Source organism: Manis javanica, chromosome 1 (genome assembly GCF_040802235.1).
Source record: "Manis javanica isolate MJ-LG chromosome 1, MJ_LKY, whole genome shotgun sequence".
NCBI lineage: Eukaryota > Metazoa > Chordata > Mammalia > Pholidota > Manidae > Manis > Manis javanica.
Window position 1 is genome coordinate 15,038,074 of NC_133156.1, and position 19,402 is coordinate 15,057,475.

General features: G+C 47.6%; 1 protein-coding gene across 7 annotated transcripts in view; it reads right to left on the reverse strand.

The window, feature by feature from the left end:
- SLC7A1 (solute carrier family 7 member 1) overlaps nt 1–19,402 on the reverse strand; it is an 82,051-nt gene that overhangs the window by 14,931 nt on the left and 47,718 nt on the right. For 4 of the 7 annotated variants that reach the window (XM_037003897.2, XM_073228731.1, XM_037003890.2 and 1 more), the window contains 3 exons: nt 9,482–9,868; nt 6,209–6,367; nt 4,224–4,383 (listed from right to left, as the gene is read on the reverse strand). In XM_037003897.2, the coding sequence (XP_036859792.1) occupies nt 4,224–4,383; nt 6,209–6,367; nt 9,482–9,851 (689 nt within the window). In that variant the 5' untranslated portion in view covers nt 9,852–9,868. The remainder of the gene's footprint in view (nt 1–4,223; nt 4,384–6,208; nt 6,368–9,481; nt 9,869–19,402) is intronic. The other 3 variants (XM_037003898.2, XM_037003891.2, XM_073228734.1) reach the window with 1 other exon arrangement.

A 19,402-nucleotide genomic window follows, 5' to 3' on the forward strand; every position in this document is an offset into this window, starting at 1 on the left:
GTAGCACTTGGAGAGAAACCCCGGCAGATGCTCAGGTGACAGATGTCAGAAAAACTGTTGCCAGACTCAAAGAGAAGATGTTGATTTAAAGTATGACTAAAGTAATCCCAGAACCCAAGAACGAAGACGGCAGACAGGAATAAGTCAGCAAGGCCCAGGCCACTCGGGAGCAGAGCTGGGACCTCCCCCTCAAACACCTGTGCCTCATCGGGCCTCACCTGGGGGCCCGGGACGTGCAGACAGGTGACGCGCAGACAACACAAACGCATGGGGTGAGAGCAGCAGGGAGAGGTGGGCACGAGCAGAGCAGAACAAAAGGCACCGCCCCCTTCCTCAGCTCCTCAGGACGGTGATGGGGGGTCAGTAACCCTCAGGGCAGATGCAGGTGAGTGACACTCAGGGGTGCCCCCCATGAACCCCCGCGGCCGTTGGCAGCAGGGAGTAAGTCCCACCAACTGTGGCACGGGCTTCTGCTCCTCCAGCCAGGTCCCCTTCCAACCACCACCGCCACTCAGGTGCTGGGACACCACACAGCTAGGCAGGAGCACAAGGTCCTGACAGGAAAGGACCTGCAGGGGATGCTAGTAAGTAAACACGCAGAAAAGGGGAGGTAGAAATGTTCCTTTTTATGTAAGAAACAGGGGAATATATATATGTGTGTGTGTGTGTGTGTATGTGTGTGTTTATATATTTATTTATATATATAAATATGTGTGTATGTGTATATATATAAATAAAACTTACAAATGAATATGAATGTATATTTGCAATTGCTCATAATTATACAAGTAAAAGCTGGACGCTTATACACAAAAAAATTAAAAATGGATTCTTGGGGAATGGGAGAACGAGGTTATTGGAGAGAGGAACAGAAACAAAATTTCTCAGTGTAAACCTTTTTATAACATTACCACATATGAACCATGTAAATATATCACCTACTCCAAGAGTTAAATTCAACTTTTAAGAACAGTTGGGGGATCCCCGATACCAGTAGCAGAGTTACTGATATAAAGCAAGCATGGGACCTGTTCTGTACAGTCAAGCCGAAACACTGAGAAGTACTTTTTTAAAAGGCTCTTGATATAAATCAGTGATTAACCTAGTATCCGCACATGGTGGTTGTGCCCACTCATCATCGGGCAACTTATACACAGAGAGACAGGGAGGCAGGCTCAGGGGGGGGGCGGCCACAGCCACCACCTGGCAAGAGGCCCGTGATGACGGGGCAGATGGAGCACACCCCTCAGCTCAGTGCTCCAGCCCCTGCAGCCTGCGGAGCTGGCCAGCCTGCAGGACGCTCCACTGGCTTCCCAGAAGACGGCAGGGAGAGCAGCCGGCACAGGGACGGGGGAAGGTGTCTCAGTCGCCAGTATCCCTGAGCCTGGGGAGGGGACTGACGGAGCTACAGAGGTGCTAGGAATGTCCTCTCCCAGGCACGGCTCTGCCCTCGGCCTCAGCCAGTCGTCCTGGGTCAGGACTCAGATCTGTAACTTCCACCTGCCCGTGATGTTAAAGCACCTTCACCTACACAGTAATGGAACTAAATTATTACAGTTAAACATAGTACTAAGAATACAAACTACGTTTCTCAGGTTCTCTAGCTCGGAGGTGTAGCCATTTGATTTACACAGATGTGGTGTACGCATCTCCTGAGAAGCGCCCAGGGAGTGGAGTGGGGAGGAAGGTGCCCCTCTACTTTGGGGTTCCTTCCTGCAGGTGGGGGCTGGGGTGGGAGCAGGCGTCTTGGACCCCTGGGATGACCTTGGGAAGGTGGGCCATGGACAAGCCACCAGATGAGAGAGCTGGATTCCTGGCCCTCCGAAGCAAAATGCTGGTCTGACTACCTGTAGGTGTTGACATCAGAGAACTGAGCCTGTATCATGGGGAAGTCAGTGTTATTTTTGGGTTTCCACTCTAACTGACACACACCATCCAACAAAACTTTCTCAACAGGTTTCCATGTAGGCTGATGCTTTATTCTTAACACATCTGTTATCCCGCCACAGGACACTAGATAAGAAAACCAGAGATAGCACCAGTTGAAGGCAGTAAGCGACCAGCCAGACTGTAGGGTGACCCTCCTACTCCAGACCAAGAGACAGACCGACTCACGGGCTGAGAGGCACCTTCACAGCCCGCCATGTAAAGAGCATGATAGAATCACAGACTGACACAGTCAGGACGGCCTCCAAACCCGGGCCCGCTGAAGCTCCTCCATGCTCTGTGCTTCGGTTGGGAAATGCTCTATTATTGCAGAGAGACAAGCAATTTCATGCAAGGCTAAATGGCCATTGTCAGAAATTGAATCTGACTGGAGAAAAAAAGAGAAGAAAGCAGCTGACAGGTTTTAATAAAATGAAAGAGCAAGCCTTGCACAGTCCCATAGCACCCCACCTCTTCAGGAAGCTGACCACTGCCCTCCGTGGCAGTATGCTCCCAGGGTGTGGGCAGATACAACCAAAGGGGCCCAACCCGTGCCCAGAGGCCGGGCAACAAACGGCACTTTGTCTGGAAGCCGGTATAGTTCACTATTGCAAGGCCATGAGCAATGCAAGTAAATGCCATCAGCTGGCACACATCATCTCTTCATAGAAATAATAAAATTAAATCCCAATTGACAACCAGGAATCACGAAGAGTCGCCTATATTTAAGTCCTGACCTGTAATAAACAGCAACCAGTAAAACAGGCTCCCCAAGTTTTCAGTCTATGTTACTTCAAAGCCTATTTCCAACTGATTATAGCCCACTTTTGAAGTAATGAGCACCAATGAATTTGGCATAAACGTGACTCAGGAACGTTTGGGAATAATGTAAGCCCTTACTTTTCTGTAATAAAGCTTAGTCCCCAAAAGATTCTTTTTCATTGAACTGTTAACTACATTAACAGTTAACTACATTAGCGAAGCTTCATGCATTTAATTCAAGTTTTCTGTTTGCGTTGTAACAGCGAACTAGTCACGCACCAGTGCCTGCCCACCCATCATAGTGGAGGATGCGGCTGGGTATCAGCTCTGAACCACAGACCAAGTCGGCCCGTGACCACACAGATCCTTACTGTGGATCTTGTTTCTCAGCTTTCCTTGCAGATAGATGTGGCTGCCTCGTGGAATCTTGCTAATGGAATGTGGGCAGAAGGGATGCATGTCTTCCAGATCTGTCCTTAAAAGCACTGGGCACTCTCTCTCCCTTTCATTCCAGTGTCTACAGCCCAAATCTGACCAGGCAAAGGAGGACATGTTCTCAGGATGACAGAACAACTGGTAGGTGATCTGGGTCCCTGGAAGTCTGCATGTAGCTATGCGGGCCAGTCAACCGGGACTGCTCATTTCAGGGTCTGAGATGTCACTTTAAAGCCACCACATTTTAGGAGAGTCTCTGTATCAGGGCAGTTTAACCATGGGCCATGATTACAGCAGAACTGTATGCAAAATCTAACACCCCAGTCTCCTGGAGCCCTAAGATTATTCAACTGAAAATCTGACAAAAAAAGATCAAAAAGTCAAAAAGATACATTATAATAGTTGGGCTTTTGATCCCTGGATAATTTCAGCTCATCAATGATTATTGCCTGAAAGAATTAAAAAAGCCCAGGGCAGAGGGTTAGCCTGTCACCTGACTCCAACCCTGGGTGTGCTAAGTCAGAGAAACATACATGTGATGGGGCCACTGTTTCTCAGGCCTCACATGGCCCAGCTCGAGTGTGAAAGAAAGAGAATATTATAATCACCTTTTGATACTTGAGTAATTCTGCAAACCTTCAGTGCAAGTTCCACATGCACTTTCTTCCCTTTATGTTATTAATAGGAAAGGATTTGAAAATAAAGTGGTATCACCATGATACTACAGAGAAATCTTTTCTGAATACAAAATTCAGAGGTTGGTCATGAACAGGATGTGAGGAAAAAGGGATTACTTAGTAAATCTGACAGGGATCGTCAACTGTGTACAATTCTTTAATTAGAATGGAGACTTTGTTATCTGGAATATCTTTATTATATAATATCTAGCTAGTTCAGGGAAATAAGACAAAACAAATTTCAAACAAATAAAACACCCTTGGCTACTTCACTGCAAAAAAAAAAAAAATTCAAATTCAAATTACGTTTCTCAGAAAGGCATGTATTGTTATGGCCAATCACATGCCCCATACATGTACCTGTTGTTAAGTACCAAATATGAATGAACTGTCACATGCAGAGAGAAAGGAGAAAAAACTCACTTATTCAAGCAGAGATGACCGGATGTATTCCTCAATTGCCAGTTTTCAATGTTTCCCTTCACAAATCCTGACAACATTATGAACCCCAGGACCAGCACGTTGACACAAGTGAATACTTTGTTCACCATGGCTGACTCTTTCACACCAAGGGTTAAAAGTCCTGAAAAAGTGCGCAAACAGAAAATTTCACCTGGGAGTGTTAACCTCATGCCAGGCCAAGGCCTTCCTAGATCGGGGACGGGGACAGGGACAGAGATGGAGATGGGACAAGAGGGTGACTTATGAAGAATCTAGGTGGCACCAAACCTCCCAAAATTTCTGTGAATCTCTGGGAATGGAGCTGAGCTATCTTTCTAGAAGCAGGGTTCAAAATAACCAAAGTCCATGGGGTGTTTAAGAAAGCTATCAAAGTCGGCCTGGCAGGTCCCCTGTGGAATGGAGGCTGCCACCCGGGGCACCAAGGGACCGCAGAGATAGGGAACGTCTCGGCCAGCTGCCTGGGAAAGCACGTCTGTCCGGGGGATGACAAGGCCTCGCCCGGCACCCTCTCCCTCCAGCACTGTCCTGGGGACGCCCCCTAGCAGCAAAACAGTATTTTCTCTGAGGAGGACACGCTTGCCTCTGTTTCTCAGCAGAATGAGAGATTTTCCTGTGAGGAAGTCACCCAGAATTACTTTGGGGTGTTAGGAATCCTAGCAGCAACAGCTCTGTGGTGGTGGAACCTCGGACACGTTAAGGTTCCCCCTTGGACCCAGTACAGGTCTAAGCCAGACTGGGTCCAGCTGGGAAACGCACATTAACAAAACCAAACGAAAACCAGTGATTAAAAAATGCACAGGAACCACATGACAGCACTGTCTCTGAGGCTTGTGCCGCAGGACCTGCCTGGGGTTAGCATGCCATCTGGGGACATCTGGAGCTAAACCCCCAGCTGGGCACCAAGGTGCTTGTGAAGGAGCCCAGTGACACATGACTGCCACTTATGATTCAGGATATACTGCCCTGCTACATGCCTTTTGTACTCTTACAGAAAAAGCTCTGTGTAGTGAGAATGAATTCTGAAATACGGACATTGGAAGAAAACTGAGCGGTCAGTCACAGGAACACCACTGCATCATGCTTGGCTGTTTGCTTTAGAAACATCCCTCCCTCTCATGTTTATGAAAATCTCACTACTGCAAACTTCATTTCTGATACATGTACCTGCCAGCTGGGCCAGAAATACTGCTGAGACTGGCCTGTGTGAGATGATTCCAATTATGTGGCATGCAAAATAAGACAAATTGTTTTTAAAACCCATCCAAGATTTTGGGTTTAAAACCCAACCTCAAAGGGGAATTCATCTGCATCTCAGCTTAACACTGGTCAAATAAAGGCCCCATGGAACAAAACTACCATCCTAGTGGCTGAGTCATGGACAAACATCCCTAAGATGTAGCTGCCATCAGGATGTGTTCAGGCAATAGCTACAATTTTAAAATTCTGTACCCACAACTTTGTCATGAAACTTATTTATTTAAAGGGTACTTTGACGGCTGTTAGGTGTAAACCATCTGAGACTTCTCTAAAACCCGAGAAACACATTAGTGCTCCAGACGGACTTCATTACTCCACACCTTCCTGGCTGGTGAACTCCAGCTTTTTTTTCTAAATGGTCAGTCATCCACTGAATTGAAAGAATTTGCATTCCGGGGTCATTTGTACAAAAAGCCTGTGGTACTACCAAAATCTTATTCCACAGTTACACAAACACTCTTTCGATGAAATGACATGCAACTCGCCAGCTAGTAAATAGGCAATCTTGTGTGAGTCTATAAGGAGTCATTAAGATGAAAAAAGAGAAGAGATCTGGTTTAATTACAAAAAGAAAAAAAGAAAACAAGAAGAGAGAAAGAGAACAGGGAGAAACACTCTTAATGGGAGTCTGTCCTATACCTTGGACCCTTCAATGTCAACCCGATGTCTCTCTCAACGGGTGGCTTTACCTGTCAGGATAAAAATTATAATCACAGCAAAGATGTCGGGGTTTTCGGCCAGCACCCCGGGGGCATTCAGGGCCATGTGCTTCCGTGAGAACTCCCCGATGGGCTTGCCAATCAGCTCATCAAACGTGGCACTCCAGGCTCTTGCTACACTCGAAGTACCTGTCACAAAACACACGCGCCAGGGGAAATGGCAGGAAAACAATTAGGGTGGTTCATCCTCAAGCCTGATTTTTTTAGCATCCATGCGGGGATCAGACGCATGCTGGAGTTCTGCGGCAGCAGCAGCCGCACCCCATAAGTGCTGACTTGGGCCCACGAGTGTCTGCAGTGAAGTGAAGAGGATGGGAAACTGCCTAGGGCCTGAAAACAAATGCATTTTTCATCATAACCCAACATGCAAATGTAAACATGTTCCAAATATATCCTTGAATAATGTTTCAACAAACGATGTTACCCTCACCACCTGAGAGGCACTGTCATAGTGTCTATTCAATTCTACCTATTTTATTTCATTACACAAATAAATACTGGTGGCAAACCATGAAAACTGACGTCACCATTTTGCTCTGGTGGTGGCTGGCAGGTTGAGACCCCTGCTCAGGAAGCCCCTTCCCAAGACCCTCCCAGCGGCAGAGCTGACAGCATGTGCCTCTTGGTGAACGCCCCTCTCCCAGCAAGAGTGGACCAAGGAGACCCAGGTAGGCTGACCCTCACCCCAGAGCAGGCACTGGCCACCTCTGCTACTTGGTGCCCAAACCTAGGCTCGTACCACTTGACTTGGGGGCCATGGGTCCCCAGGTGTCTGACCACAGGCAAAGCCCAACTCTCCTCCTCCTCCCCACACCCGCTGCCCTGAGGAACACGGATGGACGCAGCTCCCCAAATGCCCACAGCAGTTGTCTGTCTCTCTCTTTCAGTCGGAATAAAGTCGCTGTTTTTCCAGTGGTGTTTCTCAAGAAATATCACCCAATTTCTAGTATTTACATAGAGCGCCCCCTTTCTTTTCAAAGGGGTCCCTGCCAGTGGCCGTAGTCTAGCTCACCTGAAGAATCTGGCCAGTGATCTGCAGAAAATCAGTTTTGCTATTTGGTCTCATGCTGAGTGTTTCTCCAACAACTCAAAAATCTAACCATATTTCTTTATTCTGAGTAGCCAGCCTATTATGAATTCTGGCCATCAGGGCCACACCCCAGTGAGAAGAAGTGGTCCTCACAGAGCCAGCTGACAGCTGACTGGGCTCCCAACACCGCCCTGCTGGGGGAGAGGGACTGCCTACCCAACTCCCCAACTCTGAAACATTCAAAGAATCTATGTTTGCTGGAAAAACCGTGCTTCCCCTGCAGCCAAGGCTGAGCATCCTCTGCAGTGACACACAAGCCAAGAGCACTCTGGGAAAGAATCTTGCCTTTGTGGGTCTAGAAGCAGCAGGTGTACATCATGCCCACTGCTTCGTTTTATGTTCAGGTAAATCTAAAAACATAACAACCCATTTAAAATAGTTACATCTCCACTGAGAGACTTCAGCTCGTGCAGGGTTCGTGGCTATGTGTTTTGGTGTTGTACTGAGAAAAAGCATCACTACGCATTTTAGTTTTGAGCTTAGAAGAGGATGTAGGCTGTGCTGGCTCTCCGCAGATGCCACAGGTGCTGAGAAGCAAGGTTAGGTTCTGCTCAGGGGGCTCGGCCGGCTGGCCCGGGCAAGGAGCAGGTGCCCCACACAGAGGCCAGGGCCTGGCCCAGCAGGCGGCACCCAGCACCACACGCGACACTCCTGGTGGGGCAGACACAGCAGTAAGCCAGGACCCACCTGGCTCAACTTACCCCATCTTACTGTTTTTTAAAAATATCACAAAAAACTTGATAAAATATAAATGGAAAGTTCAGTGGCTGTCTGTGTTTCTACTTTTGTGAAGTGGCCATTCACATCCTTTTGTTATTCTTATGTTCAGGTGTTTGTTTAAGCTGATGTGTTCAACTTCAGCTGTAATCAAAATAACGTAAATAAAGAAATGCCTTCTCACCTACCAAAGTGAAAAGACTGTATTTTTGGTGTTTTTGTTTGTTGGCTGGCTCTGTTTAATGCTGATGCCCAGGGTCAGCAAGGATGCAAGGGGCTCCCGGGCATCTGGAACATCATGCGCAACACGGACCTTAAAAATATTCAGGCTCGCTGACCCAGATGTTCTGATTCTTAGACCATCCTAAAGTAAGAAGTCATGGCTGTGCCCAAAGACTAATGTCTGTTAGTAATAAAAGACTAATTAACCGTTTGTAATAATAGCCACACAACTGGAAACGATCTAAATATACCCCACAAGGGTATCCAGTTAACTACATTATATATATATAAGTCTATATGTTATGGTATGCAATCATTAGGGATATTACCGTAGAAAAACAGTTAACATTTGCATCTTACCACACTGAGGGACAGTGACTTCAATGGGGTATGGGAGGGACTTGATAATATGGGTGAATATAGTAACCACAATGTTTTTCATGTGAAACCTTCATAAGAGTATATATTAATAATACTTTAATAAAAAAAGAAAAAGAAAGAAAAACAGTTAACACTATGAGATATGTTCACCATTGTTTCAGAAACACTGGACAAAAAAAAAATACACAGTTAAGTTCATAAAAATATTAACAATAGGTATATCCCTAAACTCCTATGGACAGAGATTATCTTATTCCTCTATTGAGTCCCTAACATCTAGTATAATGTCTGGCACTGAGGAGGCAGGCACTCAATAAATATTTGTTGAAAGAATGAATGAATAAATAACACAATTCATTCTCCAGGTTGTCAGACTGGGTAATCTCTATTTTCTTCTTTGTGGTTCTCTATAGTTTCCAAATTTTTCTGTATCAGTGATGTATTTACTCTAGTAATCAGGTAAAAAAAAAAAACAAAAAACCTCAGAGAGACTAAACCATTTTAATCTAATTAGAAACATCCTATTTACTCTGTCTCTTGTGCTAACAGGAATGACCTGCTGTTGGCCTGGCCTGTTCCCGCTGAAAGTCTGATGACTCAATCGTTAAAAACAAGGGCACAAAGCAGAGGGAGCCTGGCACCCACAGAAAGCCTCTATCTTTAATAATGGGAAAATGTACAACAGCCAAGCAAGGAGGCGGATCCTAGGGAGGAGCTAGATTCGGCCTATTTGGGAGCAAAGTGGGGCATTGCCCACAGTTTGGAGATGAGAACATTAGGGGAGTGTGGCGGGGGGAGCAGGGGAGGGGTGCTCCAGGCCTCCTGGGACTTACCGATGATGTAGGAAAGGATTAAGTTCCAACCAGTGATGAAGGCCCAGAGCTCCCCCACGGTGACGTAGCTGTAGAGGTAGGCCGAGCCTGTCTTGGGGACGCGAGCGCCAAACTCGCCGTAGCAAAGGCCGGCCAGCACTGAGGCCAGCGCGGCAATCAGGAAGGAGATGACAATGGCAGGGCCCGCGTCCTCACGGGCCACGGCTCCAGCCAGGACGTAGACGCCCGCGCCCAGGGTGCTGCCCACTCCCAGTGCCACCAGGTCGAAGGTGTTCAAGCAGCGCGACAGCCGGCTCTCCTCGCAGCTGCAGTCCACAACCTTCCGCCGCAGCATCTGGTGACCGATGCTGAGCAGCACTTTGCACCCCATGTCGCTGCCCAAACCTGCTGGAAGAGAAGAACAAAGGCGCTTCGTTACTGCCGCTCACTTTCATCCTCTAACCTCCTCTTACCGCCATTTGCTGCTAAAATGTTTACGTCTCAGAAGCCATGACTGGCTGTCAGAAATGCCACCTCCAGCTCCAGGATCGGGCTGGACCAGGACATACAGAGACATTCAGGAGGTCGGCAGGCCCCGCGGACTCGACTGTGAGGTCCCTGAGCTCCCACACTCACTTCCGTTCTTGACCGAGGGACTTTCGGCAGAAATTATACAGCCGGAGAAGGACAGACTGGGGATATGTTTCGGCCCTCAGTAATCAGATGATTTACCAGGAAACACAAAACTTATTCCAAGTATACTAATATGAAAGGCAAACCAAACCGCACTTTGATTTAATTCTTAAACCGCAGGGGCTCTAAATAGCAATGGCAATGCTTTTGAGACCTTTCTTGGATCTTCTAAGAAGGGTAAGGGCTAAGGACCAAACTGTTTCCACTTTCAAGTTAACACAAAGTTAGACCCAGAACAGGAAAGTTGAGACTTTTTGTGACTGTTACTACTCTGGGAAGCACTTTTCTTCTGGACCAAAATAGGAGCCAGGGTGCTGCATGACAGAAGCCTGAGGTTATCAAGAGAGGGGCATTATGGTACATGATTTATAGCATGCACCCCTCACCCGATTCGCACCCAGGGAGGGCCCCAGGACACCACGCCCGTGATGAGTGGCGTCCCAGCTCGGTGTTTCAGTCGCTCTGCTGTAACACACAGGCCAGTCTTACCAACGGGGTTCACTCCAGGGTGACTGCCGGCAAGCCCTTGGCTGGGGTGGGCCACCACCCACCTTCAAAGAGGTGGGACTGAACTCGCCACCTTTAAGTGTGGGCTTCCCACGTGACTTCCTTCCAAAGAGGACGGTGTAAAAAGGGGAGAAAAACGAACAACTTCATGGTGGAGAGGCCCAACACAGCACCTCTGCCAGGGGTCAAGGTCAGCATCTGCGGTGATAAGCCCTGTTGATGGCAGGAAGTGATGAGAAGGGCACCTCGCCTCTGCAGTCATCCTCCCCAAACCCATCACCCCAGGACAATCCCGGGAAAATCATAAGACAAACCACAGCGGAGTAACATCCTACAGAACCCCTGAGCACTGCTCCCCAAATTGTCGAGGTCATCAAAAGCAAGGGAAGTCTGAGAAGCTGTCCCAAGCAAGAGGAACCTATGGGGACATGACTGCAAAACAGAACGGGGACCCTGGGTGGGGCCCTAGAGGAGAAAAAGGATGTTTAGGGGAAAACTAAGGAAATGTGAATGGTGCATGAACTTCAGTTGTATCAATACCAGCTCATGAATTACAGTCATATACCACACTAATATAAGATGTCAGTAATAGAGGAAACCGGGTATGGGGTATACCGGAACTCTCTACTATCTCCACGGTTTTTCCACAAATCTAAAACTGTTATAAAACTGTTATAAAAAAGAGTTTATTAAAAAAAATAAAAAAAAAGCATGTGTTGGGATAAGCTAATCTTAGGTAGTGAGGTACAAAAATAATGGATGTTCATCTTTATCATCAACTGATATTTATTGGCTTAACTTTGCTGCAATTAAGTTGCCAGCAAAGTCTAAATGGAGATCGCAGCTCTGGCGAAGTCCATACCCCGCCTAGAACACCTGACTGCCTGCCCAGTGACTCTCTGTGGCCTCAGCCCCAGGCTAGGCCCCTCTGCGTGGCACCTGTCGCTGGCCAGCTCAAGGTCACACAGGAATAGGCTGGTCCTCTGTATGTGTTATCTGACGGGCCGAGAGAAGAGAAGACAGTTTCTTACGACTCATAAAGGTTTTCACTACAATGAGGAATAAAAATCCTCTGATCTGATCCCCTTGTGACAAAGATGAGGAAAAATAACTCATACAGCCAGGTGTCAATTAAGGTCACAGGGCTCCGAGGGCGAGGTGGGCCAGCTCCTTATCCAGGGCTCTGGCCTTACAAGTGGGAAGGAAATGATATCACTGTGTAGCATGGTGGGGAGGAACTGGGAGGAAATGAGAGGAGAAGTAATGGGGCAGAAAATCCCAGACAAGGGTTTCATATGAGCAGGAACAACAGGCAGCCCCTGGGCCTGTTCCCGAAAGCCCCCAGGTCAGCAGCAGGCAGTGATGTTGAGCAAGGCAGGCTGCCTGGACAGGACAGACAGGGGATCTGTGGGGCTGAGGGGGAGGCTTGGGGGGACCCGCCTGGGTAGCAGGGCCTGGGAAGGCCCCAGCACTGCTCAGTGAGGCCCAGGGAGCCTTCTTCCCAGAGCTGCCTTCTCCGTTCTTCCTCACAGGCCCTAACGGGTTTACGCAAGTCAAATTGTACATCACAACAAAGGGTGAACAACTGCTTGAAGAGCAAGTTAAGAAAGAAGATGCATCATTTCAGCACAACTCTTAGAAGAAAAGGCCGGGCTGGTGAAATGCAAACATTGCTGTAAAATAACTTCTCACCTTCCTTCTTTGGCGAGGAGTATTTTGACAGACAGGACTCTTGAAGCGAAGCAGGGTCTGATAGCCTCTGATTTACTGCCTCGTTTGCAGCTTGGCTAGTAAATGCGACTGATACTTAGAGAGTGCTCCCTGCTTGCGTCCTCTCCTAGCTGCAGTCTTGGTTAATACTAAGCAGATTCTCTCCCTAAAACAGTAAAAGCAAGTGCTGGGCAGACAAGGCAACTCAATGGCGTTTTCCCTGCAGGCTTCAGAGTAAAGGAACCCGAGGGCGCAGGAGCCTAGAACGAGTGAGTCATCGGCTTCCCTTCGGAAGACAAGGCCCCTTCTGTCCTGGGCTCTAAGGGCTGGTCCAGAGTTTATACTCCTTTTCAAAAGTTTGCTGTTGTCCGGAGCAGAAGCAAAAGCTGCAAGAGTGACCACACTGAGATTCTTGGCAAGGGGCACAGACATGCCCTGGGAACAGATTTCTGAGTCTCCTGAGAACAGAAGGTGAATGGAAGTGCAGTGACCTCGCGTTAGGCCGGAACGGCCCACCTGGACATGCACAGCTGCAAAGTTTATGTGCCACATGCACCTGAATGTGGCCCGCGCCGGGGGAGCTCCCACAGGAAACCCTGCTCAAAGAACCTTTGTCAGCACTGGGGCCTTGGCACCATCTTCAAGATATGGGGCAGGTCACTGAATTCCGTAAATTGAGATACAAATACTGGTTCTCAAATGTAACATGAAGAGGGGATTCTTTGCTAAGACAATGGACTGCAACTATATGGACCTAGTTCATTACTTCTGAACATGTCCAGTAGTCTACTTGCTGCAGACACTGGTTCCTGGTGCACCTCCCACCGCCATCCCCACAGGGGCCCTGGAGGGCAAGCTCCATTTGCCAAGCCAACCAGGGGAAAGCACAATAGGAGCCCTGACAGGACCGACTTCCCATATTTTTACCTTGGTTGCTTCTTAAATATTGCTGGCTATGGGGCAAAGGGCAGCTCAATTCCTTTGGATGACACTGGAACAAAAATGCACCCAACTGCTGCCGAGAGGCCCAGAGCTGTTGAGCTGAAGAATGGAAATGTCTCAAGGAGGGTGCTCATTCACCCTTTGCAGGGGAGGAGAAAATTAGACACTAACTGCATCCTGGGTTCATTTTTAAGACATCTTTTCTGACTCCTTGGAAGTAATGAAGACTATGTTCTCCAAGTGGCACCATCTGTCCGTATTTTGTGCACGTTGTACCACCACTGGCATTCATGCTATGATTCCAAGCTGCTCATTCAGCCAACAGTGAGCCTAAGTGACATGTCTCTGTGCAAAACTCATCTAACCACCCCAGTTCCAGCAGTGTCAGGTTTAGATAAGACTTCCTGCTCTGACATTCATGCAGAAAGTTACCAGAATGTTTTGAAAGCATTATCTGGAAATTAAGCTAGCCTTTCTTATGGGGAGGAATTTGTACAATGGTTGACGCCGAAACTTTCATTTGAAGTTTTGACAGAAATCTTCCAATAGCAAGAGTCTTTGATGTGTCTTTCTCTTCACTCATTTATTATTAAAGAACACTTGACTTAGTTGGGATCCTCTTAGAAAAGCACAGAAAATCTGTCCTTTCCCCACAAAAAGTCTAACTCTAAGTTTTATTCTAGTAATCACTATAGAACAATAGGAATTTTACAGAGATAAAGATTTTTCAGTGCTGTTTTGAACATGCCGATAAAGGTGGGCAGTTGTTGTGAATGATACAATTCTTTTTCAGCTTCAAATTTAATGGGCATTCCAGTCACTGAGAAGGGCCAGCTAAATGGCTTGAGGAGGGAGGGGAAGGGGTCAGTAGGCTGTTATACTAGATTTACAAATGCCCCCCTTTGAAGAAAATCTTAATATGAGATCTTGTCTAAGCTAATCCTTTAAGTGGACTTTAGAGCAGCCCAGGACCCAAATGACCTGCTTTCACCAGGTACCCAATGGGAACTATCCCGAGTAAAACCAGTCTTTCTAACAGGAGGCACTGTGGTCTATGTTTGTACAGGCTAAAGAAAGTAGGTGTTTGTGAGGGTGCTGGCCGTAAGGGACACCTCTAGTGCAGCCAATGAAGTCACCGTGGCTTCCCTCGACTGTGGGCAGCAGGCATGGGGGCAGCTGCCCCGAGGCACCTGGGGTCTCTCAGCACCTGCACTCTGACCAGAAGGGAGCACGATGCTGTGAACTCAGTGATCTGGATCCAACTAGCAGAAGGGGGCCAGGAAAAGGGCATGTGAGGACAGGACGGGGCCACTGCGGGGAGGAGACTGGTGGCAAAGAAAACACACTCAAAGAAGGAAGTGCTTTCAAAGCCAGATCCACTTCCCCCAGATGGAAGGAGGTCCAGGTGCAAAAACTCAAATTAAACAACAAATCAGAGTGTGGAAGGGACTGGTGGACACTAAAGACGGAGGCCCAGAAGTAGGTGTGGCAGCATGCAAGGGGGTCAGGAAATGACAGAAGTGAACCAAATGGGACTATGAACAGCAGAGCCCACATGACGGTCATGGGCTGCAGCTGGTGGAAGGGAAGGGAGTGGCCCAGGCTGCTCACACACGTGTCCTCACTGGGCAGCAGAAGCCTGCTGGCCTGCGGTGACATGGGACTCTGTAACATGCACTCTGTTAAAGCCCTACATCTGTCTGCTGAACGGTCTGTTCAAGACCCTCTGGTTCAAGGTCTTCACTTGCCTGAGCCCAGACAGTGAACAGTATATAACCAAATTCCACCCAAATTCACTGATCTCACACCCATTATGTGTTGGATTGACACAGCCAGTATGCACAAAATGTATAACCCAGTGGCCCTACCCCAGGAAGCAGGGTGCCAGGATGGGGAGCTGGGCCGAGAGGGTGTGGGACCAGGACATGGTTGACTGTCTGTCTCCAAGGCCACTACTTCCATGAGGAGAAAAGGTGGAATTTCATGAAATGAGGAAAAGGCAGAAAGCCTCTAAGTCCGCCTGAACACGTCCTTGCTTTAGTCAGAAACCTCGTTATAAAGACACTGTATTTTTCTAAAATCCACAACTTACAGGTAAGTGGCTTCTCACTGGCTGCACCAGTGTCACTGGGCCACGGTGACTCTGACACCTTCAGCATCTCAGAAAGCCCCCGAGCCCTGCCTCCTAGTGGTCCACCTCATTCTACCGAGTCCACAAGGTCTGAATGCAGAAAGTCACCAGAAGCCTCTGAGGTCCCACCAACACCCACGTGTACTGCCTGACACTCAGCTGTGAGCTCTACGTCTGCAGCCAAACCGAAGTGGGTATGGGAGGCGGCAGGAGAAAAGCAGACGTTCCGCATCACAGTCTTGACTTCCAACAGAAAGAGGAAGAGGCTCCAGAGGGCAGCCACGGGGTCCACCTCGTGCACGCCCAGCAGGGCAGGGCAGCCTCCAGCCGCGGCCTGGGAAGTCGGGCAGCTGGGGAGGCTCCAGTGCAGGGATGGCCAAGGGAAAGGCGAATGGGAATGGGGAGGTGATTAGCACAGTGCCGGCCTCTCGGCCAGGGTGCGGAGCCATAGGGGAGCAGGAAACCCTGAGCGACTCCACGGCAGCCCTAAGTGGTACCACCACCCCATAAGCTCACACCTTGCAGAGACCCAAGCAGATAACCTACAATGCCGGGGGCTGATGACGCCATACCAGTTAAAGAACTGCGGCAGGACAGGTGCCAGTCTGCTGCCAAGAGGGTAGGCAGACAGTACAGTGCTCTCAACAGCTTCAGCGTCATGCAAAAACGTCAAGTGAAAAAGAACATAGTATAATCCCAATGAGTACAAATGGGGGGAGTGAGTAAAGTACCAAAATATTAACTGAGATCATCTTTCAGGTTATGGGCTGTTTCCTTCTTTTTCATATTTGCCATGTTATTTGTAATGAGGTGTGTTGCTTTTCAAAGGAGGAAACAATAGTCCTAACTAATGGCTCACATTCTGCGGCACCAGCCAAATGAAAGCTCCTCTACATAAATTATTTTATTTAACATTCACACCACCTTATGTAGTGGGCAAGACTCTGCATTCTAGAAAGAAGACCTTGGCTGATGAGACCTCAGTAAATCTCAGCCCCGGCTGTACATTAGAATCATGTGGGGAGATTTTTTTAAATGAATGATGCCTAGCCCACCACAGATCTAGTAGCTTTTCTGAGGCTCTCCCAAGAAACTGGCCCAGGGACATGTAGGCTGTGAAGATGGAGTTGGGGCTCAGACCCAAGTCTTACTGCCTCCAAAGCCTCGCAGTGGCCTCTGAGTTAGGATCTCCAGATTTGGGGAAGGTGCAGTGGGGGGTCGGGAGAGGCTGAATAAGAAAGAAAGGGGGGAGTGGGCGGAGCCAACATGGCAGCGTGAATAGGACAGTGGGAATCTCCTCCCAAAAACATATATATTTTTGAAAATACAACAAATACAACTCATCCTAAAGGAGAGACCAGAAGACACAGGATAACAGCCAGACGACATCCACACGTGCGAGAGCCCAGAGCCTGGTGAAAGGCGTAAGATACAACCCCCAGCCTGGCGGGACCCGAGCACACCTCGCCCCAGCTCCCGGCGGGAGGGAGAGGGAGCCCAGGACTGCGAAACACCCAGCCCCAGCCACCCGCACCAGAGCGCGGACACAGTGCACGCGTGGAGGGCTGGAAACTAGGGAAATAGGGCAGCAAGACCTCTGAGCAGGTTCCGAAGCTGACGCCCCTGTGACAAAGAAAAGTGAGTGCTTTTTGAAAGTCTTAAAGGTACAGGACGTAACAGCTGGACGGAAACAACACAGGTCAAAGCCCAGTGGCTGGAAATTACAGGGAAAACCGGGTGCACTAACCCCCTGGGCAACAGCTCTGAGACCCCTCACGGAGGTAAACAGCCAAACAGCCCCCCGTCCATTACCCCTCCGGGCACTGCGAAAGCAGAGAAACAGCCTAAAGAAGACCACGCGCACAGAAAGGGAAATTCCTCCATATCAGCCGGGCAAGACACAAAGAACCAGTCTACATGCAATTACCCAACACAAGCCACTAGGGGTTGCAGTTGTCCTAGTAAAGAAAGGCCAGTAGCAAGTGAAAAGTTTGGCCCTCCCAGCTGACAGTCAATAGCACCTGTCAACATGAAAAGGCAAAAAAACATGATCCAGATAAGACTAACCCCGACAGCTTCGGCATCTGCTACATCTGAGAAGGAACCTGGGGAGGTAGATTTAGCCAGTCTTCCTGAAAAAGAATTCAAAACAAAAGTCATAACTATGCTGATGGACTTGCAGAGAAATATGCAAGAACTAAGGAAGGAGAATACAGAAATAAAACAAGCTCTGGAAGGACTTCAAAACAGAATGGACGAGATGCAAGAGACCATTAATGGGCTAGAAAACAGAGAACAGGAACGTAGAGAAGCTGATGCAGAGAGAGATAAAAGGATCTCCAGGAATGAAAGAATTCTAAGAGAGCTGAGTGACCAATCAAAATGGAACAAGATCCACATTATAGGGGTACCAGAAGAAGAAGTGAGAGAAAAAGGGATTGAAAGTGTCTTTGAAGAAATAATTGCCGAAAACGTCCCCAAACTAGGGGAAGAAATGGCCTCTCAGACCACAGAGGTACACAGAACTCCCATGACAAGGGATCCAAGGAGGGCAACACCAAGACACATAATAATTAAAATGGCAAAGATCAAAGACAAGGACAAAGTATTAAAGGCAGCCAGAGAGAAAAAAAAGGTTACCTACAAAGGAAAACCCATCAGGCTATCATCAGACTTCTCAACAGAAACCCTACAGGCCAGAAGAGAATGCCATGATATACTTAATACAATGAAACAGAAGGGCCTCGAACCAAGACTAGTGTATCCAGCACAAATATCATTTAAATATGAAGGAGGAATAAAACAATTCCCAGACAAGCAAAAGTTGAGGGAATTTGCCTCCCACAAACCACCTCTACAGGGCATCTTACAGGGACTGCTCTAGATGGGAGCACTCCTAAAAAGAGCACAGAACAAAACACTCAATATATGAAGAAGGGAGGAGGAGGAATAAGAAGGGAGAGAAATAAAGAATCATCAGACCGCATTTATAATAGCCCAACAAGCGAGTTAAGTTAGAGAGTAAGATAGTAAAGAAGCTAACCCTGAACCTTTGGTAACCACAAACTTAGAGCCTGCAATGGCAATAAGTTCATATCTCTCAATAATCACCCTAAATGTAAATGGACTGAATGCACCAATCAAAAGATACAGAGTAATAGAATGGATAAAAAAGCAAGATCCATCCATATACTGCTTACAAGAGACTCACCTCAAACCCAAAGACATGCACAGACTTAAAGTCAAGGGATGGAAAAAGATATTTCATGCAAACAACAGAGAGAAGAAAGGAGGTGTTGCAATTCTGGTATCAGACAAAACAGACTTCAAAATAAAGAAAGTAACAAAAGACAAAGAAGGACATTACATGATAAAGGGCTCAGTCCAACAAGAGGATATAGCCATTATAAATATATATGCACCCAATACAGGAGCACCAACATACCTGAAACAAATACTAACAGAACTAAAGGAGGAAACAGAATGCAATGCATTCATTCTAGGAGACTTCAACACACCACTCACCCCAAAGGACAGATCCACCAGACAGAAAATAAGTAAGGACACAGAGGCACTGAACAACACACTAGAACAGATGGACCTAATAGACATCTACAGAACTCTACATCCAAAAGCAACAGGATACACATTCTTCTCAAGTGCACATGGAACATTCTCCAGAATAGACCACATACTAGGCCACAAAAAGAGCCTCAGTAAATTCCAAAAGACTGAAATCCGACCAACCAACTTTTCAGACCACAAAGGCATAAAACTAGAAATAAACTGTACAAAGAAAGCAAAAAGGCTCACAAACACATGGAGGCTTAATAACACACTCCTAAATAATCAATGGATCAATGACCAAATCAAAATGGAGATCCAGCTATATATGGAAACAAACGACAACAACAACACTAACCCCAACTACTGTGGGACACAGCAAAAGCAGTCTTAAG